Here is a 26,134-nt window from a genome sequence, read left to right as displayed (position 1 = left end):
TGTAAAAATGATGGACTCCTAAAAAGGAAGCATGAAGATGATAATGACACTTCGACATCATCGATATCGAATTCATACGGTAATCTGGGTGAAGAGGATGTCTTCTACAGTGATTGTTACAGTGACTCTGAGGCTGTTGACATAAGCATAGACTATGATGAACAGGCGCGTAGGAAGCAAATATTTAATTGGGGGGGGGGGGGGGGGGCAAAGGAGAGAATCATTATAAGTGGTGGATTTAACAAAGGGGGTGTCCGGGGGCTCTCCCCAGGTAGAAAAAAATTTGTATTCTAAGGAGCAAAATGGTGCTATTTAAGCATTTTCGTACATAAAAATAGTATGTACTACTAGCAGAAATTTTAACTTTTTTTTATAACAAATTTACTTAAGGCTCGGCATCACAAAACAGTGTTCACTTTTCAGTTTTCGCTTCGTAGAATTCATTTTAAAGGCAATTTGTTGAATTTTCCCACTGCACAGAGTACATACATTACAAGCACCTTCAAATTTAGTCCCCAGATATCATCAAGTTATCTAGAGCTGTAGAAAAGGCAAAGATGTATTTATAATTAAAAATATGTTTGACTAATTTTGCAACTAGGATTTGTGAAAATACTGAAACTGCTATCGACAATATTTTTATTGATAAATCTCAAAGTGATAAAATTATGGTAGCTTCTGTTGTGAATGGCATATCTGACCATGATGCTCAAGTTATAGAATTACATCATAAATTAGTAAATAGTTCTAATTGGATAAAAAATTCACGCAGGCAAATAAATAAAGAAACCATTGAGCAATTTAAATTATTACTTGCAACTGAAACATGGGATTTCTTAGAAATAGTAAATGATGCCAACATTCAATTTAATTGTTTTCTTAACAGTGTTTTAGTATTCTTTGAGACATGCTGCCGTGTAGTAACTATAAACACGTCTCAGCGAAAGGTAAATTCATGGATAACTAACGAAATAAGAAATGATTGTAAAATTAAACGTAACCTATATACTACAGCTAGGGTATCTAATCTTGACAAAGACAAACTGCTATACAAACATTATAGTAAGATTCTTAATAAAAAAATCTTAGCAGCAAAAAGTAAATATTTTCATAAAATTATCTCTAATTCTTCTAACAAGATTAAATCTATATGGGATATTGTTAAAACAGAAGTATCGAGACATCCTAATAAAAATGATAAGATATCCCTAAAATTAAAAGAATCTACTATTGAAAACCCAGTTGATATTTCTAATGCTTTCAATAAACATTTTTTAAATGTTGCAAATCACTTAGTAACTAATCTTCAATCCTCTCACGACCCTTTAGAGTTTGTCCAAAATGCTTTTTCCAAAAAATTTCCTAAAATTCAATTTTCCCTTGTAACTCCTCATGAAATAAGTTTAATCATAAAAAACATGAAATCAAAAACTTCTCATGGTTATGATGAGCTTAGTAGTAAAATAATCAAGCAGTGTTCTGATCAATTATCTAAGCCTCTCAGTTTAATTTGCAATATCTGTTTAATTACAGGTACCTTCCCTGATAGGATGAAATACGCTGTAATTATTCCATTACATAAGAAAGGTGAGAAAACTAATATCGAAAACTATAGGCCAATTTCGTTATTGACTACATTTTCTAAGATCCTTGAAAAAGTCATCTATAGGAGATTACTTGATCACTTAGACCAATATCAAATATTAACATCATCACAGTTTGGCTTTAGGAAGAAAAAATCTATTGATGAAGCTATATTCAACCTTGTAAATACTATCCAAACAGCATTAGATAGTAAACTTCATGTAGTTAGTATATTTTGTGACCTAGCAAAAGCCTTTGACTGTGTCAATCATAGTATATTGATTAAAAAATTGGATTTTTATGGTATTGTTGGTCAGCTTCAAAAACTTCTAATCTCATATTTATACTACAGACAACAAAGTGTAATGTTAGTGGATACCTGTTCCAATAAAAAGTTTGTCTCTCGCTCAGGATGTATAGAGCATGGTGTGCCTCAAGGATCGGTATTAGGTCCCTTGCTCTTTCTTTTTTATGTTAATGACTTACCACATATACTTGATGTAAGAGCTTCTGCTATTCTGTTTGCAGATGATACTAGTATCATAATACAAAATCTGTCTCGCACCCAGTTAATTGAGGAATCTGAAAATGTACTCAAACTAATGATTTCTTGGTTTAAGTCTAATAAGTTAACTTTAAATTTTGATAAAACAAATTTTGTTAACTTCATAACAAGAAACCAAATGTATGAAGATATTAATATTTCTTGTTTAAATAAAAATCTACATCAGTCTCATTATGCGAAATTTCTGGGATTAATAATTGATGAAAAAATAAATTGGAAAAAGAACATAGAGGTATTATGTAATAAACTAACATCTGCATGTTTTGCTCTTCGCTGTATGGTTGGGAAAGTTGATGTTGAGGTTATGAAATTAATGTACTTCGGGTATTTTCACTCACTAATGCAATATGGTATAATTTCATGGGGAAATAGCTCGGAAGCTATTAAAGTCTTTATAATACAAAAAAAAGCCATAAGGATTATTTGTAATAGCAAGCAAAGAGATTCATGCAAACCACTTTTTAATAAACTATGTATTCTCCCATTGCCAAGTCAATATATCTTTTCAGTTTTAGTGTTTTTAAATAAAAATCTGAATATTTTTAAGCCAAATTCAGCAATACATCCATACGAAACTAAAAAATGTGATGACTTGCATATAACTCGGGCAAGAACTACTTTACAGCAGAAAGGCATATATAATACTGCTTTGAAGTTATTTAATAATCTTCCATTAACTTTAAAACAACTATGTAAAAGTAAAAGTAAAATTTTTAAATATAAATTAAAAGAATATCTCATCTCAAAAACATTCTATTCTGTTGATGAATTTTTAAATTGTATTGATAATCATAACTTGTGTGTTAACATCTGAATTGTGTGTATATATATATATATATATATATATACATATATGTATATATATAATAGTTATGTTATGTGTATATTTGTGTGTTTATGTATAAAATATCTTTGTGTACGGACACCTTAATATTATATGTGTACAATACATGTATGCTCTATCCCTTTAATTGTGATATGTGTATATAATCATGATATTGTTTATAACTTTTATCTTAATATGTTATGGATTTATTTTTTATTTTGTATTGTATTGTATATACTGACATGTTCTACACCATTGAGCAATTGCTCACTCATGGTCGACGGAACGTAATTATAAATAAAAAATAAAATAAATAAATTACATCATAATTACATGACTGTAGTTGAAGATTAATATTTGAAGTGTGAGATAATATATTTTGCCAACTATCTATAGCTATAGTTACATTTTCTTAATATGTGCTAACAAACATCTGCAATAATCAAAACAAGCTATAATCAAATATTTAAGTGAGGCTGAGCCTTGAGTAATCAATTTAACAAAGACGTCATTATCCCACTCATTGCCCACTCTTAAGTAAATTCATTTGAATATCAGGATAGGAGAACTCTCAATGTTACACACCGATAATTAAATATTCTTAGATGATGCCAATATTCAGAATGTATTGTAACAAGCATATTGTGTACCTAGTGTCCACTGAACATTAATTTAAAACGTGACAGAAAAACTGCTTTACCATTAATAAATCTGAAAATCTAAATATCTAATGATAAGTTATATGACAAAATAACACATTCAAATTGATAAAATCAAATCACAATATAACAAAACTCGGAATAGTGAGCCGTTCGACATATTACTATCATAGCATTTCTATGTTCCTCATAATTTAATTTACAATACATAAAAACATTCTCAAAATTCTCAGAAATATTTGTACGAACAATTCGTATTTTTTCATTGACAACTACACAGCTACTAGAAATGGCATCACAAGTTTTGATGTAAAGGAAAGAATTATTACAGCACCCAGACTTCATGTTTAGATGAGTAGCAACAGAAAAATTAAACTTTACCAAAAACGCTCTTTCTCTCGTCCTTGCTGCAGACCAATTCTTTCATAACCGACTTGATGTCTATTGATGCAGTTTTATCACTATGGATATGAAGCAAAGTCAAATGAGTGAGACGTCTTTGGGACATTGAAGATCACAAGTATGTCTTCAAACGACGAAGTGCACTAAATGAACGCTCTGCAGATGCGGCTGAAGCAGGCACAGTCATGATGAGTATCATGAGTCGAGTTTATTTTAAACAGTTCTGTAGTACGGCACACAAAGTTTCTTGGACATAAAAGCAAGACGTACAGCTGTTGACTGATGACTGATGTGGAAAGCGCTCTGCACGTCACACAGTGGGGCCAAATGCCAAAAAGCTGGCCAAAAGTCAAAAGTGTTATCAATTTGGCTGAAAGTCAGTACTAGGGGGTTTTCGGGGTCGCTGATTACGAATCCGAAGTCAAAATGTGAAATAAAAACAAAATGGCTGATTTAACTTGAACCACTTTTATAAGAAATGTACAAAATAAATGCATATATTATATAATACGATAAAACATACAATTGGTTGATTAAACATACATGCATCGTCACCCGAAGAAAAGTTTGATTCACAATCAGTTGTTTCGACTTCGAAATCGCTGTAGCTTTCTGTACTTGCTGGTATATGTGGCACAACTAACAATAAAACTGCTTCTGGAAGCAACGATTTTGAGTTTTTTCGAGGTAATTCGCGCAAACTCGAAATAAATGGATCGGATAATAATAACAAGCGTAAAATAACGTCTTCCATTGTTTTGACTCGGGAACATTTTCTTGCAAAATCTTCGCGAAACATTTTAATGAACTTATTAGTAGACTCTTGAGCGTCTTCAGACATCTGCCCAATCGGTAATACCGATGAATTTATCACGTCTGCGCCATGAATCAATATCTTATGTACAGAAGTTGGCATGTAGAACCACGGATATAATTGCACAAAGTAGCGAGCTGTTTGTAAGGCATAATCTTGAAATTTTATGAAATCGATATCATGACCACACGAAATTGTCTGCAATATGACATGGAAACGCTTAATTAAGACCTCATCAACCCCTGTAATAGTTTCAGAAATGCTTGAGTTGGTGAAAAATCGTCGAGCTGTATTCCCGTCATTTGAACTACCGAAACCAGGCTTTGGTTGGTCGACTATTAGACCCAATTCCTTACGGAAACCCATCTGTATATTCGTTTTTCGGATTCTTATTCGTTCTTTTTCTACATCACTACGCGCTTGCCACTTTTTTATTTCAAGCTTATAAGCTATATGCAAACAACATTCAAAAAAACGTATCCATGCATGCAAATTTGATAATCCAAACTGTAAATGATCTTCAGAGACTTCCTTTCTTAGCATTGCATCGATATTGTTAAAGTCTTTTGAAGTTGCTTTGCATAAATAGCATCGTTCAGTAGACATATTATGCGTAATAGCATTACAAACTTTATCATCGATCATGGTGAAAGCAAGTTGGAAAGAAACACTTATTTCTTTTCCATCTATGCTATTTTTGAAAGGGACAAGATTGTTCTCTTGCCGTTTAATATACTCCATTTCGTCACGAGTTGCTTCAGGACTCTCGTGAAGAAATTGGATCCTAATTGGCCTACAAAAGCGAGGTGATGAGGGCCTCGGATTTTTCCATACAAGAAGTCTAGCATTTGTTTCATGGTCGTCTGATATAAGCTGCAGTGGGACGATTGAGGTAACAAAAATATTAGCATCGGGCATGCTTCCATCATCATTGGTAAACTTTTCCTTGTACGTACTTTGGCCAGAAGTGCCATCGCAGCCCCACTTTCAAATTAAATTCAAGTTGCAAGTATTTTCAGGAGACAAACTTTTGATAACATCCATTTGTGACAAATATTCTTTCAGCTGTGTAATTCAGCAATGCCTGCAATTTTACCTCAGCACTACATTCATCGACAGAGATATCTGACTTGGGCGGATAACATTTGAGCTTGGCTTTATATAGCAATTTATACGGTGGATATAATTTGCATCTGTTCTCTTTGCTTCTATTACGAAGTCCCTGATATTGTGATTTTGATAGCTTTAATTCCACTATGAGCGACAGAGCAGCATCGGCAAATAAAGTCGTTTCTTCAATCGTATTTATGGATTCCTTATACTTCTTAGCTTTAGTTGGGCTTCCCAATCCCACATCACGGACAATTTTCGCAGCATCTAATTTCCCAGATGATCGAAGGCTCATTTGGGTCGCATACGTCAATTCTTCTGTACTATGTCTTGCGCGTAATTCTTCAGTCCTCCTTCGTTTTGTCCGGTCACTAGACTCTGCAAATTCTAAAGTAGGCCGCCCCAAATTATGGGATTTTTCTAGAGATGGATTAGTTTCTTCGAACGAAACAAACATGCTCAACCATGCAGAATATTTTTGCAGAAATGTGCCTTCATTTCTTGATACTTGCTGCCACTTTTTACGCAAGTCATACAACAACTTTCGGAGTACAGGTTTTACATTGTCTGATAGAGCAAAGGGGCATTTCAATTTAACAGACATGAACTTTTCGATCTCTACATCTTTTTCAGTCGCTTTGTCATTCAAATGACCTTTCAATAATGAAAATATTTCTTCTCTTGTTAGGCCACATGATTCACGTTCATCAGCGGTAGTAGTATATAATAGGGCATACTGAAACAGGATGCAGGATGTGGTTTTGGTATCGGTGTCCGCCATCTTGGATTGTGACGTCACGGCGGCCATTTTTGACTCAAAATTCCTCAAAATTCCTCAAAAATGACTCAAAAATTCCCGTTTTAAGAAAAAAATTCCCGTTTTCGAGGCAAAAATTCCCGTTTTGAGGGAAAATTCCCGTTTTGAGGGAAAATTAGGATTTCAAAAAACCTCAAAATCATTTTGCCTTAGAAAGAACACAAATTCCTGATATAGGCTTAAGCATCCATGTATACAGCCTCCGACAAGCCTCTTTTAGGATTATGACGTCACCGTTACAATTTTCGTTACGCCCGCCATCTTGAAAATCGGCAATTTTTTTGTTAGAAAATCGGGAAAAATTTTAAAAATCATTAAAAAAATTATTTGATCGAATTAAATAAAAATCTTAAAAACCACTGTTGCAGTTATCGTTACGGTCGCCATCTTGGATTATATAAATGTTGCATATTTCGTTACACCCGCCATCTTGGTTGAGTACCATGTCATTCTTACACTTTACGTGACGACCGCCATATTGAATCCTATTAATGTTGCAATTATCGTTATGGTCGCCATCTTGAAATTTAGACGCCATCTTGGAAATATGTAATTTTTATGTTAGAAAATCGGGAAAAATACCAAAATTTATCAAAAAAATTAACTTAATAGAATTCTGATTGAATATATCGATTCCCGTCCTTGGTTCGAAACCGGTGAGGGCAAAAAATAAAAAAAAAATCAGATCCTTCCTCCACAGAAGCCACCTACAGACTGACCTACCACCAGTGGCGTAGCGTGGGTGGGGCGGAGGGGGCGGCCCGCCCCGGGCGGCAGCCCGCGGGGGCGGGTCGCCGGTGAAGCGGGTTGAGATCTGATCTATGATTCATTCATTACATGTGTCAGACACACTATAATGTTCCATTTTTATCTAAAATCTTGCGCACCAACTATTTTTTAATATTTATTTAAATGAAAAATTGCGAAATCACTGACAGAGCTCTTTATAATGTTTGTTTGTTTACATACGAACGGCAACATCGCCGAGTTGAGCGGCACTCCTTATTATGTTCATTACTCATACAAAATCTTTTGTTTCACGCGTCGGCCCGTGTCGATGCCTCTCTTTCGCACTCATTGAATTTAGTACTACGCATTGTACTGTAAAGTTTGACCTTAACCCAGGGCAAACCAACAACTTCCGCAAACCGGGACACAGTAAAACTCCTATATTGCCCCGTACCGCGAGCGCAGGTAAACCCAAAAAAATATTAAAACCCAAACTAATAGCACGCTTAAAAAATACTAATAAGGTTGCGAACAGTGAGAGGAGGCAGCAAGTTAAAAAGACGCAAAATTTATATGACAACATTTAATATATATATATATATATATATATATATATATATATATATATATAATAAAATCGTTTCATCACAAATCGGCGCATCCATCATAAAATACATACCCTATTACTACTTATAAAAAATAGCTATATAATAATAAAAAGGCATTAAAATATATAAGAACATATTAATACAAATACAAATATAGATACGCACCGGGCGTATCACCGCTGTAAATACCAATTAACATAGGCGAAATCTAGCAAAAAATTGACACACCTTAACATGCAAATAAATATACCAAAAATTTAGCAAATTACAAATTATGGGTTTACAAGCCCTTCTCAGTTAAGTCATTTTCTAACGGTCGACGCCTTTTTTCTTCTAGGTCTGGCAGGGATTGGGTGAAACACGCTGAACGTAAAATCCCAGTTTCAGTTTTATTAGTCCGTTAATTTAAATCCCAAAAATCCACAAATTATAGTTTCGCACCAGGGGTCAAAGGGGTCAACGGGGTCAACGGGGTCAACGGGGCAGTGGCACGGCTGGCACTTACTTGCTTTTTGACGTCGTGATGTCTGGTCACCAAATACACTCGTTTGCTCACGAGTGTTTTTAATGGCAAACCCTTGCCATTATACGTTACCGTAGCTGCAGGTAATTGTACGGATATGACGAATTCTTCGCCATACCGTCTTTACGTTTATTTCGGCGCACATAATTCATCCTTGGAAAATCCTCGCGATATTCACACACGCCTCACCAACCACTCGCGTTCATCGTACCAAAGCGTTCTAAATTATATAAATAAACCCCGTTCATATTCAAAAAGGAACACACGTATACAGTTACTTCGATGTGGAACCATCACCATGGCCAACCCGCGTTTTACTTCACGTGCGCGCCCGCCTGGGCCGACCAGGCGACTCCGCTCGCCCGTCTCACCTGACGTCACACAATCAGCTGTTCTGCTCGCGCGCCGTCTAGCGCAGCGATTACCAACATATTCGGTAGTGTCCTCGAACTTTCCAGACCAATTTAATAACTTAAAATCTTAAACTTTAAAATAATAAGACTAAACAAGAATTACAAATTTCTTTTTTAAAACAACATATAACAAACTTAAATCCAAAATTTCTCGTATTACCAGGGCATCCGAAAGATTAATAAAATACGTTAACCATTTCTGCCAACATAAACATTATCAAAGGTAGCAGCTGTAGCACACATGCTACAGTACTGATCTTTGTTTTAGTGCATCGTGAAGTACCGTTACGCAATCACGCTTTACTCGTATGTTTGTTTCGCGAGGGTTTCGGATACGGAACGAAAGTCATTTTGATTGTGTTTCGATCTTTTAAATACTGTTGAATCTTCTAAAACTAAACATTTAGAACTTTACCCAATCTTTGAACTAGTTTTTGAAAATGAAAAGAGTCAAAGAAAGCGGTGCGGAATTCCGCAAAAAAAAAAAAAAAAGGCTAAGAAAGAAGCAGATGCGAAGAAGTCTCAAGGTGCATTACTGAAATATTTTAGTTCCAGTTCTGGTTCGAAAGCCACGTTAACGTCTTCGGTGGCATCCTGCAGCAGCGGAAGTGATTCCAGTGTAAGTAGGTATATGATTCCTCCATCTAGAATCATGCATGGCCTAGAATTACCCCAGTTATTTATTATTATTTATTTATTGTTTACAAAAGTTACAAAAATTTCTTACATTAGTCTCGCAAAACCTATTCACCTAGGTTTGTCTGCGAGTACGGAGTCACACTCGTTCATTAAATCTTATTCACTTAAAATTTCTCTAATAGCTGTTTGAACATTGATTATTGTTTAAAAAGTATGGAGTATATTATCATAAATTACATTGAGTTAAGGTACATCTTTTTAAGTTTACGACTGAATTTTGTCCTGCTACTTGAATTTAAAACTTCAATAGGAGATGTTTTATAAATCTAGTAGTAGTCTAGGAATATATATATATTTTTTTGTTTTTGGTCACCTTGATTATTTATGGTACCTGTCATACAAAGAAAACATAATTTTTCATTTAGCTCAAAAATGGCACCAACGATTTTTCTCAAATTTCTCGTCATTTTATATTTTAATAACATCTATAACATGGCTTACTCAGTCAGTTTTTACCGGGAAACTCTATAAAAGGTTGCTGCCATACAAAATCAATTTTGTTTGTAAATTTTCCTATAAGCCCGGCAAACCGCGCCGTCACCAAAACCACTTTTGTTTTGTGATAGATAAAATACTTATTTGAAATTCGAACGTGTCCTCCGGCCAATATTCATGGGAATACATAACTTATTTTACAGGTACAAGAAGAAGACGTACCTGCCGTCGCAGTTGGAAGTAGTTCTGGTCCCACCACAGAGCAGGGTCAAGACCAAGTCGACTCATCAAAAGTACCTCAAGCATCTAGTCATAAGCCTGCAGAAAAAGTGAATGTTGCCAAAGAAGACATAATTGAAATCGTGCCTTCTGCTCCTGCCGAAATCAAAGATGTGAATCTCGACGATGTAGGTTGCTGGCCTTCTCCTATGACCGACGAAGTAAGAACGCTTCTAGTACGTCGCGGATCTGACTCAGTACAGCACATCGATTCCAAATTTGCCGATGTTGTTCGCTCAGGGACTTCAACGAAAGGCGGTACCCGAAAACTAACCAAAGAGTGGTTCTACAAACCATTATCTAACGGTGAAAAGGTTCTCCGAACATGGATGGTGTACTCGCCTTTGAAGCAATCCTTGTATTGTTTTTCTTGCAAGCTGTTTGGCAATTCCGGCTCTAACTTCGCATCTGAAGAAGGATTCAACAAATGGTGGAAGCTAAATCCAAGAATAGGAGACCATGAAAATAGCCTGGGCCATGAACAGAGCTTCTTGAAATGGAAGGAGTTGGAAGTTCACCTGAACTGTAAAGCAACCATCGATCAGAAACAACAAGAAGTTTTCGAAAGTGAGGAGAAGAAGTGGAGGGATGTACTGTACAGGTTGCTGAATATTATCCAGTTCTTAGCCAAACAGAATCTGGCCTTCAGAGGACATCGAGAAGACATTCTAGGAGATGATAGTGGCAATCGCGGGAACTTTCTGGAGTTAGTGCACCTCCTAGCTAAATACGACCCTCTTCTAATGGAACACCTGACAAAGATAAAGCTGGGAGCAAGAGTCTCAGTTTCGTATCTATCTCCAGAAACCCAGAATGAATTTATAAACTTACTGGGACAGCAAGTTCGATCCACCATCATCCGTCGTATTCAAGAAGCTAAATATTATTACGTAATCTTCGACAGTACACCAGACATCTCCCACAATGACCAAATGAGCCAAGTTCTGCGATACATACATATCGAAGGAGAAAAAGTCGCCGTGGTAGAATCTTTCATTGACTTCTTCGAACCAAAAGGAAAAAATGCAGAAGATCTCAGCAACGATATAATCGCGAAGATAACATCAGACGGACTGGACATACAGAATCTGAGAGGACAGGCTTATGACAATGCTGACACAATTTCAGGGATCCACAATGGAGTTCAAGCCCGGATTAAAGCACTGAATCCGAAAGCTATATTCGTTGCATGCACAAACCACTCACTAAAATTGGCTGGGGTACACGCTGCTTCTGAATCAGTGGATTCCGTGACGTTTTTTGGACCTCTGGAGAAGCTGTTTGCCTTCTTTTCCGCATCAACTGTTCGATGGAACGCTTTGGTTGCCGTCACAGGTCAAGCAGTAAAACGAGTCACTGAAACGCGCTGGAGCGCTAGACATGTAGCTGTCAAGATGCTTAAAAATAAGTTTGAGGTAGTTCTTGAGGTACTGGAACAATTAACAGATTCATCTCAAACTTCCGAAACAAGATCGGGAGCCATTCTTCTCCTGACAGCCATGCAGTAATTTAACTTCCTAACTTTTCTTGGCTTTTGGGCTGCAGTGCTACCTGAAGTAGATGACGCACAGATTTACCTGCAGCAACGAGGACTAAGTGTGGATAAGTGTGCTCAGAAACTCTGCGCTTTGAAAACCTTCTTAGTGGAAAGTAGAGACCGTTTCGTGCAAGAAGCAATTGACTTTGCTAAGACTCTCTGCGAAAAACTCGGAATCGAACTCAAAACGAGAAGAATTCGCAGGAAAAAATGCATGCATGGCGATGAATCTTCTGAAGATGCAGCTTTGTCTCACGAACAGGAAATCCGTCGAGAGATTATCGCATCATTCGACAAGATCATTCAAGAAATGACGACTCGATTCCAGCAAATTCAAGAAATATCGGACAAGTCAGCCAGCGAAACTTTTGGACAGCAAGTTCAAGTGTGATCTTTCCCATGTATTAGAAGACATCGACAAGGACGAGTTTCAGATGGAGCGGAAGCGTCTTCAGCAGTTTGTTGTTGTTGCCTGTTCTGAATCAGAGGAAGATATAAGTGGTAAAGGACCACTGGAGCTCCTCCAGTTCATTCAAAAACTGAATCTCGGAATTTCGGTTCCAAATATAGTCATCTTGATTCGTATATATTTGACTTTGGCGATTAGTGTTGCAAGTTGTGAGAGAAGTTTTTCGAAGTTGAAGCTAATAAAAAATTACCTCAGGTCTTCTATGAGCTCCGTTAGACTATCAAACTTGGCTATATTGTCGATTGAACAAGAATTGGCTGCTAATATTGATTTTGACAAAGTTATTTCTGACTTCGCTGCACATAAGGCCCGTAGAATCCGCTTGTAAAACCGCTCATCCTATTTTAACTTCAATAAAAGGTATCTCATTGCATGTGAAATTTAATTTTAATTAAGCACCTATAGAATGGGGGCGGCAAAATGGGTCTCCCGCCCCAGGCGCCGAGATGGCACGCTACGCCACTGCCTACCACCACCAATAACAAGGTATTTACCATCAGCTGGTATGACATCATGTCCGCCATCTTGTCTTCGTACGCAGAAGACCACCATCTTGTTGTAGTCTGCTAGAGTGTGCTGGCGACATGTTAGTATAATTATCTGGTCACCATACCTTTACCTCGACTGTTGGCATTAAACTTTGTCATTGACCTTGAACTTTAACCTTGACCTTGATCTTTGACTTTGACCTAGACCTTGAACTTTGACCTTGACCTTGAACTTTGACCTTGAACTTTGACCTTGACATTGAAATTTGACCTTGGCCTTAAAATTTGACCTTGACCTTGATCATTGACTTTGACCTTGATGAACATCATGGATCCGTCATTGTATGTTCAGTACATGCTACCAGGAGCTACCACATGCTAGCAGTCATTGCCAACATCATGTTTTCGTCTGCTGGAGGACACCATCTTGTGTGTACTCGTCTTACCATCATGCTAGTTTTATTATAACCTGCTACAGTGCAGTAATCATTTATTGCTGAGGTGCCCGCCATCTTGAAATTTGGCCGCCATCTTGAAATCATGTAATGCGGGGAAAATTCCAAAAGTCACCGAAAAAATCAATTATTAATATTCAAATTGAATCGATGGATTTCTGTCCACGGTTCGATTCCTGACCAGTGACAGTTGTAACTAAATATTAAATAAATTTTAGATTCTGTTTTCCATTACCTTTCGCGGAGTTTATCATTCGCTCTACGAAAAACAACTCGAGTCAATATTCCTTACCAACGAATTAATACAGTACCGCTATGCATTACATGAAAGTCTAATTTTTCATTAATCTGAATAACCTATAAGCCGTTCATGTACAAAGCCACACATATAGTCAATTGTCTTCAGTCCATGAGACCGAGTCATGTCATTATCAGACGTATAGGCTAGACTTTTCAGGACAGCATGACCTTCGCCGTTATCTAATTATATTCAATTAATCCATCGTGACATTTTTATACATACTAAAGGACCAAGTGACCTTGAAATATATTTTAGTAACACCAAGAGGTTTTAAACTAGTAAATATTCAATCACTACATTTTGTACTACGCGCAATCAACAAAAGGAAAGCACCGACAACGAAAAGGCAGCACCGCCAACGAACAGGCACCACATTTGGAAGCACCGACAACGAAAAGGCAGCACCGCCAACAAAAAGGCAGCACATTTGGAAGCACCGTCAACAAAAATGCAGCACCGCCAACGAAAAGGCAGCTCAATTGGAAGCACCGACAACGTAAAGGCAGCACCAACCAGGGCCGCATCTAGAGTCTCTGGCAACCGGGGCATGAATGGATTCATGCGCCCCCCCCCCCCCTTCTCTTTTTTTGCACATACCACACCAATAAAGCGGGGGGTCTCCCACGGAAAAATGGTGCTATGTTAAGACGTTACATTGTAAATCAGATTGGACATTCCTGGCGTGCAAGTTAAAAAAAACTTTTTACCAGTTACCAGTTTTAGTAGGAAGGAATTACAATGCAAAAGCGATTTCGGCGCCCCCACAGCTTTGCGCCCGGGGCGTATGCCCTGCTTGCTCCCCCCTAGTTGCGGCCCTGGCACCAACAACGAAAAGGCAGCACCGCCAATAAAAAGGCAGATCATTTGGAAGCACCAACAACTAAAAGGCAGCACCGCCATCGAAAAGGCAACTCAATTGGAAGCACCGACAACGAAAAGGTAGCACCACCATCGAAAAGGCAGCTCATTTATCATTGGCTCCAATATTCATTGGCTCCAATATTCATTGTCACCAATATTCATTGGCTCCAATATTCATTGACTCCAATATTCATTGGCTCCAATATTCATTGGCTCCAATATTCATTGACTCCAATATTCATTGGCTTCAATATTCATTGACTCCAATATTCATTGGCTCCAATATTCATTACCTCCAATAGTCATCGTCTCCAATATTCATTGGCTCCAATATTCATTGTCTACATCAGTTATTGACAACATCAGTCTTTTGGTTCCAAAAGTCTTTTCAAAAGGCTCCATCAGTCTTTTGGCTCCAACAGTCTGTTGGTTCCTATAGTCATTGGCTCCAATAGTCATTGGCTCCAATAGTCATTGGCTCCAATATTCATTGGCTCCAATATTCATTGTCTACAATATTCATTGGCTTCATTATTAATGGGCTCCAATTGCTCCAAATGCTCCAAATGGCTCCAACAGCTCCAAATGGCTCCAAATGCTCCAAAAATCTCCAAATGCTCCAAAAGGCTCCAAATGCTCCAAATGGCTCCAAAAGGCTCCAAATGCTCCAAAAGGCTCCAAATGCTCCAAAAAGGCGCAAATGCTCCAAAAGGCTCCAATATTCGTTGTCTCCAATATTAATTGGCTCCAATTTTCGTTGGCTCCAATATTCGTTGACTCCAATATTCGTTGGCTCCAATATTCATTGGCTCCAATATTCATTGGCTCCAATATTCATGGGCTCCAATATCAATTGGCTCAAATTGCTCCAAATGCTCCAACAGGCTCCAAAAGGCTCCATCAGTCTTTTGGCTCCAATATTCGTTGGCACCAATATTCATTGGCTCCATTATTCATTGACTCCAATATTCATTGGCTCCAATATTCATTGACTCCAATATTCATTGACTCCAATATTCATTGACTCCAATAGTTATTGGCTCCAATAGACATTGGCTCCAATAGTCATTGGCTCCAATATTCATTGTCTCCAACAGTCTTTTGGCATTTCTAGCTAAATAATTACATGATTTCAAGATGGCGGCCAAATTTCAAGATGGCGGCCAAATTTCAAGATGGGGGGCACCTCAGTAATAAATGATTACTGCACTGTAGCAGGTTATAATAAAACTAGCATGATGGTAAGACGAGTACACACAATATGGTGTCCTCCAGCAGACGAAAACATGATGTTGGCAATGACCGCTAGCATGTGGTAGCTCCTGGTAGCATGTACTGAACATACAATGACGGATCCATGATGTTCATCAAGGTCAAAGTCAATGATCAAGGTCAAGGTCAAATTTTAAGGCCAAGGTCAAATTTCAAGGTCAAGGTCAAAGTTCAAGGTCAAAGTACAAGGTCAAGGTCAAAGATCAAGGTCAAGGTTAAAGTTCAAGGTCAATGACAAAGTTTAATGCCAACAGTCGAGGTAAAGGTATGGTGACCAGATAATTATACTAACATGTCGCCAGCACACTCTAGCAGACTACAACAAGATGGCGGTCTTCTGCGTACGAAGACAAGATGGCGGACATGATGTCATACCATCTGATGGTAAATACCTTGTTATTGGTGGTGGTAGGTCAGTCTGTAGGTGGCTTCTGTGGAGGAAGGATCTGATGTTTTATTTTTGCCCTCACCGATTTCGAACCAAGGACGGGAATCGATATATTCAATCAGAATTCTATTAAGTTAATTTTTTTGATAAATTTTGCTATTTTTCCCGATTTTCTAACATAAAAATTACATATTTCCAAGATGGCGTCTAAATTTCAAGATGGCGACCATAACGATAATTGCAACATTAATAGGATTCAATATGGCGGTCGTAACATAAAGTGTAAGAATGACATGGTACTCAACCAAGATGGCAGGTGTAACGAAATATGCAACAGTTATATAATCCTAGATGGCGACCATAACGATAACTGCAACAGTGGTTTTTAAGATTTTTATTTAATTCGATCAAATAATTTTTTTAATGATTTTTAAAATTTTTCCCGATTTTCTAACAAAAAAATTGCCGATTTTCAAGATGGCGGGCGTAACGAAAATTGTAACGGTGACGTCATAATCCTAAAAGAGGCTTGTCGGAGGCTGTAGAAATGGATGCTTAAGCCTATATCAGGAATTTGTGTTCTTTCTAAGGCAAAATGATTTTGAGGTTTTTTGAAATCCTAATTTTCCCTCAAAACGGGAATTTTTGCCTCGAAAATGGGAAATTTTTTCTTAAAACGGGAATTTTTGAGTCATTTTGAGTCATTTTTGAGGAATTTTGAGGAATTTTGAGTCAAAAATGGCCGCCGTGACGTCACAATCCAAGATGGCGGACACCGATACCAAAACCACATCCTGCATCCTGTTTCAGTATGCCCTATTATATACTACTAGCGACAGATTCTGAAATTGGAAAATATAATATCTATATAGATGGATACTTCCATAGTTAATCTCGTTACTATTATTTATTCCAAAATATTATTTGAAAAGGAAACTAAATCGTCATAAAAGTGAATTACGTATAATAGAACTCAATACAGTACAGACCTCACACAAATTCAAGAAAAAGAGCAACATATTTCGCGTCGTTAATGTACATAATTAAGTAACCTATGTTTTACATTGAAATAACTCGCACTAATGACACAATTGCAGCAAGTTGCAGTTAGTTTTAATTTTTTTAATTCAATAGCAGTTTCACCTACAACATGCGATCGGTCCAATCACAGAATTCTACAGAATTTATTAACTTTTCTCTACGTGTTTACATTTTTACGTTGTAATCTTCCGTTCATTTTCGTACAAATCATTCGTTTATTGTTAACACGTTAACTATTATAATTAATGTTGTAATACATAATCATATTTTACTTACTTGTAGGTGTTGATTCCATTTTGTAGATTTAAAATCGATTGATTTTTAGCGATATTTTGTCCTCTTGAATATAGCGCTAAAATCTTTACTTACTGCACGACACATCCAACTCAATTGAGGGTCACCTTTTAACTGAACTACAAAACCATGTATATGGGGTAGGGCGCGCAAATGTCTAGAATTCGACCTTCGGACTCTTACCCAATCTAACCCACGACTCGAAATTACCGGAACTTTAACTCTATTTTTCGACTTTTGGCCAGCTTTTTGTGATCTGGCCCCACTGTGCGTCAGGTCGTTACCGTTAGGTAGAAACGAGGCAGGGTGAATGCAAGGATCTGAAGGTCAGGTAGACAAGGGTGGACAAAAACGGAGCGTAAGCTACTGCAACGAGCGGAAACATTTACTGGTCTTATATCCCACAATAATATTTCCGCTATCAGCACTATGAAACGTGAATATTTAGAAGAAAACAAGAACAGTTGCCGTATTTATTGTGCCTGTACACTTGTCGAAAAGTCTTAATTTATTTTAAGAATAAAGTAACGCACAGACAAGAAAATCCCACAAAACCACTTAGCATTGCAATGAAGACAATGCCTCTTGTTCATCTGATGCAATGGCCGGGCAAAACCATCACTTTGCCCGGCCATGAAATGAATGTTATGGCCGGGCAGTCGCCTGGGTCGCCCCCCCGGTTCCTACGCGCCTGGTGATGAAGCACCTAAAGCTGACAAGATCGAAGAATGTGGCGGTGTCCTGAGACCGAAACGGTGGAAACGATGTGTTATAATAAATAAATCTGATAACACTTATTATGATCACTGGGACGATTGTGATATTAAAAGTATTTATAATAAACAAGCAAGTGAGATGGTGGTAGAAGAGATTGATTACACATCGTGGAAAGATCCAAACTTATTGGTTGACCGGCTAAGACTTCTACATGGCTCGCTTTGTGCGGGAAACTATTCGTGCATAAAAGAAATATCCTTCATACTCGAAGAACTGAGGAAAGCTGGCTACATACAATAATGGCTTATTTTACTTCTATTTGTATAATCTTAAGAAATAAATTAAATATTAAAAGTAAAAATTTAATGTTTTTATTTCTTTCATTCTGATTTCTAACTAAGACTTAGTTCTCGTAACTTGTGTTACCAAATGTGCTGCCTTTTGATGGTGCTTCCAAAATGTGCTTTCTTCTTTTTGTTGATGGTGCTTCCAAATGTGCTGCCTTTTTTTATTGTGCTTCCAAAATGTGCTGCCTTTTCGTTGATGGTGCTTCCTTTTTGTTGATTGCGCGTAGTAAAATATGTAGTGACTGAATATTTACTAGTTCAAAACCTCTTGGTGTTACTAAAATATTTTTCAAGGTCACTTGGTCCTTTAGTATGTATAAAAATTTCATGATGGTCTAAATGACTGTAATTATCTAAAGACGAAGAAGGTCCTGCGGTTCTGAAATGACTAGCCTATACGTCTGATATTGTCATGACTCGGTCTCATGGTCCATAGACAATTGGCCTGTATGTGTGGCTTTGCACATGAACGATCTATAGGTTATTCAGATTATCGAAAAATTATACTTTCTTGTAATGTACGTACTTAAACTTTTGTGTGATAATGTAGCTGTGCGGGCTTTTGAATATTTTTGAGGTAAATGCTTCTCTGTACTTAAACATTTGTGTGGAGAAGGGGTTGTGTGGACTTTGAATATTTTTGAGTTAAATAAATGCTTCTCTGTATTTAAAAATTTGTAAAAGTTACCATTTACCAGGACTTTGAATATTTTTTTGACTACTTCAGTATAACTTGTCAGTTACAGAACTTTAACATTTTAGTGATTTTTTAGATTATTTTCGGGCAAGGCAGTACTAACTTAAGGATTGGTTTGTTGAAGATGTAGTTTGTAGGTTTGAAGTTATAAATGCAACATTTTCATGTAATGGCTAGCTACATAGTTTTCTTAAAACTTCTGTTATAGTTCTCCGTACGTCGGGCTTCCTTCGCGTGTTCCGTGCATTGAGCACAGACTACCGATTGTTGTGATATCAACCATGCAGAAATGACGTTTATGCCCTGCTACCGTTATGAACGTCAGTGTGCTGACAACCAGCAGCATGACCTCAAGCAGTGTCATCTGTGTGGAAAGATGGTTGCTCGCAGTGATAAATTGTGGTAATATCTTACAACATGTACTGGTGCTGCCCTCACGACTTCAGTCACCTGGAGTAACTTCTACTTCAAAACCTTCGAAAACTCCAGCCATGTCACATATCATGAGAAGACGGCTTGCGGTCTCAACCCTAGCCATAAAATGTATTCGTGTGGGAACTATGCTAAAGTGTTCGCCAGGGCTGGTAATTTGAAAGCACATACCAAAGTGTGCAAGGGTTCCTGATCCACTATCAACTAAGAAGCAGAGAATGGCCACGCTTAAGCCTGTAGTCATACCTAAGCCAAGCACCAGCTTAACATAGCTGGTGACAGAGGCGGGTTTTGACCAACATCCACGACTTCATCATTGCAGAAGTGGGAATCTGGGGTAACTTGAAGACTTGTGTGGTAGAAAATAATACCAGTTCTGTCAAGGACACATGTACATACTTAAACTCTATCAAAGGTTAAACTAATATGCCAACTTCTAGAGGAAATTGAAAAGGATGGTCCACTCAAGTATTACATCGTGCTTGAGTGTAATTGTGAAAAGCCAATGGGTACGTGTGAAGACAAGAGGGCCTTCAAAACCACGAATGTTCCACTCTTTGCAGTTCGTGAAGTGGAGGATGTCATTACTGAATACATCTTTAAGATATGTAAAGAGAAAGAATACTAATTATGAAAGGGGTCCGGATGGTCTTTGTCTGGTGTTAAGCGACTACAACTACACATTAACAAGCTTGATCCACTTCGAGCTAGCTTCTACATCGAAATACCTACCTGCATCAAAGAAAAATATGCGGTGGTCAATCTGTAAAAACTTATATGAGCACATACGTTTTAAGTGTGCAATTCTGGTTAAGTTAGATGCGGGTGAGCATCTGAGCATGTCAATCAGTGCTACAATGACTTGGAGGGAATCACTAACAACGGCAGATCCCTCTGTTCGAGAAACAGAATCCTCGTGCCTGCATAAACATCTATAGCATCCATGACAACATTTATCCGCGAATATAGATTTATATTTTGTATACTTAATTATCCTTTGCACGTACTATGCATCCAATGTGTGTACTTTAAACCTGTGTGTCATTTGCGTATCTATATGATTTAGAAGCTAGAGTCTGATATTAACGCAGCAGATACATTAGTTGTGTCCTGACCGCACCAATACTGTTAGCTAGCATTAGTTCTTGTTTTTCGAGGCGTTTAATGTAGTGAATTTAATATTATTCAAGCGGGAATCGTACTTTATGAATTCATATTTTTTCTTACAGCGACGTTCTATGTAGAATATATATAATGCTTTCACTGCAGTGCGTGTTAGGGCAGGAGAAATCGCCGTTGAGGGGGGTCACATCTCGCCAAGCCACTCAGGATATTTGTAAATGTTGTTTGCGACATTCCTGGGCAAATGGACCGTTGTTTGGGATGTTCCTAGAATTTATTTCCATGACCACCGCACCAGCTACAGGGTTGCGACTGGCAGCCTGTATTTCACAGAATTATGGTTTAGTTGGACTAGTCTCTACCCGCGCTCCTGTCACCATGACTTGATCCAGCGACAGCGAAATGGATGATAGAAGGGAGCGATCCCGCAGCCCTCTGCATCGAAGGACACTTCCTTCTTCAAGACCTAGTCTAATTTCTTCCCTGGGCAGAGAGCAAGTGCGTGCATTGCGTGTCCATTTCATTTGTCGAATTTGCTTCCAAATGTGCTGCCTTTTTCGTTGTGTGGACTTCTATTTTTAATGTAGTTTTGACTCGAGTATTATAGTAATTGGTTCTTGATTTGACTAGCGTATTATTCCATCCTGTGCATGTATATAAGCGAGTCCTAGACAGCATGTCGCTCAGTTTGTTACTGACGATATCGGTGTAAGGATCACCTAGTTTGTTTCTTCTGGTGCATAAGTCGCGTAATTACCTGTTCTTGTGAACTCGATGGCATCTTTACCGTCTAAAACTACGAACTTGATTGATGTTGTACCATCGTCTACAGGAACCCTAAAGTCAGCGGCGACGAGGAAGTAGCAGATCCCGACGGCAACGATGATGTCAACATTGGGGGAGACTTCAACAGTCGTGGTACCACCAGCAGAAGAGAATTTAATGCCGGTGGTGCTGACTACACAGGATAACTCGACGAACTTCGTTTCAGCCTCGATGGAGACTTCAATTTCTGGTGATTCAACAACTAACGGACATCGGTGTTGTTACTGTGACAAGATCTTCACAAACAACAGCAATGCTCGACGACACGAAAAGAGAGAATGTGTCAAGAACCTTTATCGTAGGGGAAGATGTGGCAAGGCGATGTAGCGGGGTAAGACGGGCTATGGCATTTTTTACTCCAGCAAGTGGCGCTATCCGACGGGTGATGACGAAACTAGATAATCAGACACTGGGTTTCTTCCGCAATAGCCAGCGACGGCTATTTCCATGTGTCGTTCTGTGATTTTCTGAAGGTATGTACGTTTTCAACATAATTTTGCAATATTTATGTGTAATATTTATTGTATTAAATTAAGTTCACGTTGATATAGTTAATTTTCATAGATGCTGTTATGTAGCACATTCTTCTGAGCATATGTAACTTAGTTACTTATAATTTTCAATGCACAGGTTGTGTGCTATAACGGTTTAACCTCAAAATGGAGCATGTAGGGTAAGATGGGGTGGGGTATAACGGGGTACCACCCCGTCTTGCCTCACCTTTTTTGACACTACTCCATCTTGCCCTACATTATTTATTTTATGCAACTACGCAGATTAATGTCTTCTGTAAGTTTTTATGTTATGTTATACTACAGGCCTACCAATATTTTATGCATTACAGGTATTCGTTAGATTATTAACAAAGAGTTTTCATTTTTCTTTTTTATATTGTTACAAATGGTGCGTACCTACGAACGGAAGACTTCCAGACAACAATGGTCGCAGGCTTCAATGCAAGAAGCAGTAGAAGCAGTTGTAAATGGGTCAATGGGATACTACAAGGCTGCACGTCAATTTAATGTACCTCAGACAACTTTGGAACGCCATGTTGCGAAAAAACGTAGTCAGCCGAATTACTCTGTAAAAAAAGTGCTGGGACCTATTCAGTGTGTTTTTAATGAAAAACAGGAGGAACAATTGGTTAAGTATTTAACAACAATGGAAGGTCAGTTATTTGGCTTAACGGTAAAAGAACTTTGTGAACTTGCATTTCAAATAGCGGAACGAAATGATGTCAAGCATTCATTTAATAAAGAAGACTGTTCAGCTGGAAGAGACTGGGTCAGAGGATTTATGGCTCGTAATCCTACCTTGACTGTAAGGAAACCTGAGGCAATAGCAGTTGCACGAGCCATGGGATTCAATGAAGTAGCTGTGCAGAAATTTTTTGATCTCCTTTCTAAAGAGGTTGATACCTTGAAACTGACAAGCGATAGGATTTTCAATGTAGATGAGACGGGGCTGACTGTTAACCCGAAGGGACACACCAAAATAGTGGCGCTAAGAGGACGTCGACAAGTTGGCACAGTGACATCAGCAGAATGAGGTGGGACTGTAACTGCTGTAATTTGCTTCTCGGCCTCTGGCTCTTACGTCCCACCGATGTTGATATTTCCCCAGAAGAGAATGCAGCAGGAATTCCAAACTGGACTTTTCCCTGGCGCTACAGCAGAAGTTCAAGAAACGGGATGGATAACCAAAGAACTTTTTTTAAGTGGTTCCAGAAATTTCTTGCTTACACAGGAGCATCAAAGGCCAAACCAGTACTCCTCATATTCGATGGGCATAAGACGCACACAAAGAATTTGGACTTGATTGACCTGGCTAGAGAAAATGGCATCACTTTAATATGTTTACCCCCACATTGCTCCCACCGCCTCCAGCCTCTTGAGCAAATATTATGAGGATGAAGTGCGCAATTGGCTACGAACAAATCCTGGAAAAGTTGTTACTTTGCACCAGATTGCGTCATTATTTGGCTCTGCATACATCCAATCATCAACAAAGAGTAATGCACTGAATGGTTTCCGTAAATGTGGGCTATGGCCCCTTGACAGCAACGTGTTCAGTGAAGTGGATTTCTTACCATCTGCAACAACCGACATCCAGGTCTCTCTTGAGGACGCATCAGCAAAGACAGCTTCAATCAAGGATACTCAGCATTCAGCACCTCAGACATCGAAGGACATTAACGATTCATCGTCAATTGCTGCAACTTTTGCTTCAAAAAACAGCCATCCTTCGACATCAGCTTCTGAATCGCCTTCAAACTTTCCAGTTGCTAGCCCAGGGGAGGTTTTGCCTATACCAAAAGTAGACCAAAGGAATAAAAGGAAAATGTCAAAACGATGCGGACAGATATCTGTTCTTACTGCATCACTTTACAAAGCGGAACTAATGGACGAACAAGACAAATATAGGCCTAGATCTAATGTTGCCACCAAGCGAAAAGTAGTTGACCCACAACATAATGCACCAAAGAAGGCAGCTAAGAAAACATGTTCACGGAGTTTAAAAGTGAAAACCTCTAGTAGACCTAGCATTCTATTGTACTCACGTGTAACTCAGGAAATATCCAGTGACAGTGACAGTATTGAAAAAGATGATCAGTGCTTATACTGTCAAGATTTTTCCGAAGAAGGATGGATTCGGTGTAGTGTTTGTGCTCGATGGGCGCATAATTCATGTGCAGGTGTTGAAAGTGATGATGAGGACGCTGTCCATAGTAGTATATAATAGGGCAAGCTGGGACAGGCTTCAGGCTGTGGTGTGTGGTGGGGTCAATGACCGACCGACCTCTGACGTCACGGCGGCCATCTTGGAGGAGTGTAACGGGACATAGCGTAACGGGACAAGTTTGACCTTGACCTTTGACCCTCAAAATTCGCCAAAATTGGGCAAAAATTGCCCAAAATTCCTCAAAATTCGTCAAAATTTACATTTCTGTGGAAAAAAATTCCGCCAAAAAATCTCAAAAAATTCCACAAATTAAAAATTTCTCTTTTCGAGGGAAAATTTCCCGTTTTATTCCTCAAAAATCCCAACGGCTAGAAATGTCCTGATAGAGGCTTAAGCATCCTTAACTCAAGCCTCAGTTAAGCCTCTATCAGGATGTGACCTTGACCTTTGACCTTGACCTTGACCCCGGCGGCCATTTTGGATCCGCCATTTTGGATGACGTCATTGTGTTCTAGAAAATTCCGGTGATGTGTTTTCCACCATATTGGATGATGACGTCATCGTTGCATTTTCCGTTACGGCCGCCATCTTTAACTTTTTTATTTATTATCCGATTTTAAAGAAATTTTTTTTAAAAAATATAAAAAAATTCAAATAATAAAATTTTAATAAAATACTTATAAAAAATATACTTTTACGACACGGAGGTCAGAGTCCTCGGTTCGAACCCGGTGAGGGCAAAAAATTAAAAATGGCGACCGATCCTTCCCCCGCGGTGGCTGCAGGCATACTGACTCCCACCACTTTTTTTCAAAGCATATATATCGTCAGGTAGTATGACGTCATGTCCGCCATCTTGTCCTCGTATGCTGAAAGCCATCATCAGTGCATCGTCGGCGAGAGTGCGCTGACGCCATGTTAGTTTAATTCTTATCCGCTAGAGTGCAGTAATCATTTATTATTGCTGTGACACCCGACATCTTGTCATTTGGCCGCCATCTTGAAAATCCGTAATTATATAGCTAGAAATTCGGGAAAAATTCCAAAATTCATTAAATCAATCAATCATTAATTTTCCTATCGAATAGTTACTTGGTTCGATCTAGGATGATGCAAAAAATTAAATATAACATCAATTTAACATAATAGTAACAGGTTCGAGGAATTAAACACAGCAAGTTCTTTTACAAACATAATATTTATTACATAATTTCTATTCTACTACAGGATCACTTGCGAAAGCCATCAATCTTTTAAATATTTAGCCCTGCAGCGGTGTGAAATGACTAATTCTTAGCTCCAATCGGTTTATACTAGACAGAGTCCAGCCAGAACCTTTACAGACATAGTCCTCCTCTTCTTGACAGAGTTTCTGGATACCGTTTTTAACAGTTTGCTTCACATCGTTAGAAATGTAAATTACTGCAGCCGATGTCTTGAATGCACACTTCTTCACTTTGTCATCTAACGGACATGGCTTTCCATATAGACAGTCCAACCACAAGTTATATTTTAATGGACCTTTTGTTGCTACGTCAAAAGTAAGCTGATTGATTATGTCCTGTCTGATATCATGAAGAAAAGTACAAATGTCCTTCGACTCACCGAACGTATTTAGATAATAGTAGTCCTTCAATGTTCCACGAAATGCAGACTGCGCCAAGTAGAAGCCATTATCATTCACTTGTAATGCTCCGAACACAGTCTTAGGTTTATTTACCTGTTCACACGCCATACCAATCG

At 38.2% G+C, this 26,134-nt stretch overlaps 2 protein-coding genes across 2 annotated transcripts in view; one reads left to right on the top strand and one right to left on the bottom strand.

Annotated features, from left to right (window-relative positions):
- Positions 1–26,134, bottom strand: part of LOC134542987 (lysophospholipid acyltransferase 6) — a 172,467-nt gene that overhangs the window by 92,767 nt on the left and 53,566 nt on the right. The window lies entirely within an intron of this gene.
- LOC134543104 (zinc finger MYM-type protein 1-like) lies at positions 9,329–12,188 on the top strand. The gene is made up of 2 exons (XM_063387908.1): positions 9,329–9,669; positions 10,388–12,188. The coding sequence occupies exon 2, from the start codon at positions 10,613–10,615 to the stop codon at positions 11,969–11,971; it is 1,359 nt and encodes a 452-aa protein (XP_063243978.1). The 5' UTR covers positions 9,329–9,669; positions 10,388–10,612; the 3' UTR covers positions 11,972–12,188.

This window comes from Bacillus rossius (genome assembly GCF_032445375.1).
Source record: "Bacillus rossius redtenbacheri isolate Brsri chromosome 9 unlocalized genomic scaffold, Brsri_v3 Brsri_v3_scf9_2, whole genome shotgun sequence".
In the NCBI taxonomy this organism is placed as follows: Eukaryota; Metazoa; Arthropoda; class Insecta; order Phasmatodea; family Bacillidae; genus Bacillus; species Bacillus rossius.
Note: the sequence above shows the minus strand (reverse complement) of the source record. Positions and strands in the feature narration are given on the sequence as shown.

What these genes read in the sequence shown, in the direction of transcription:
- LOC134543104 (XM_063387908.1), top strand. Translation starts at nt 10,613, where the DNA reads ATGACCGACGAAGTAAGAACGCTTCTAGTACGTCGCGGATCTGACTCA.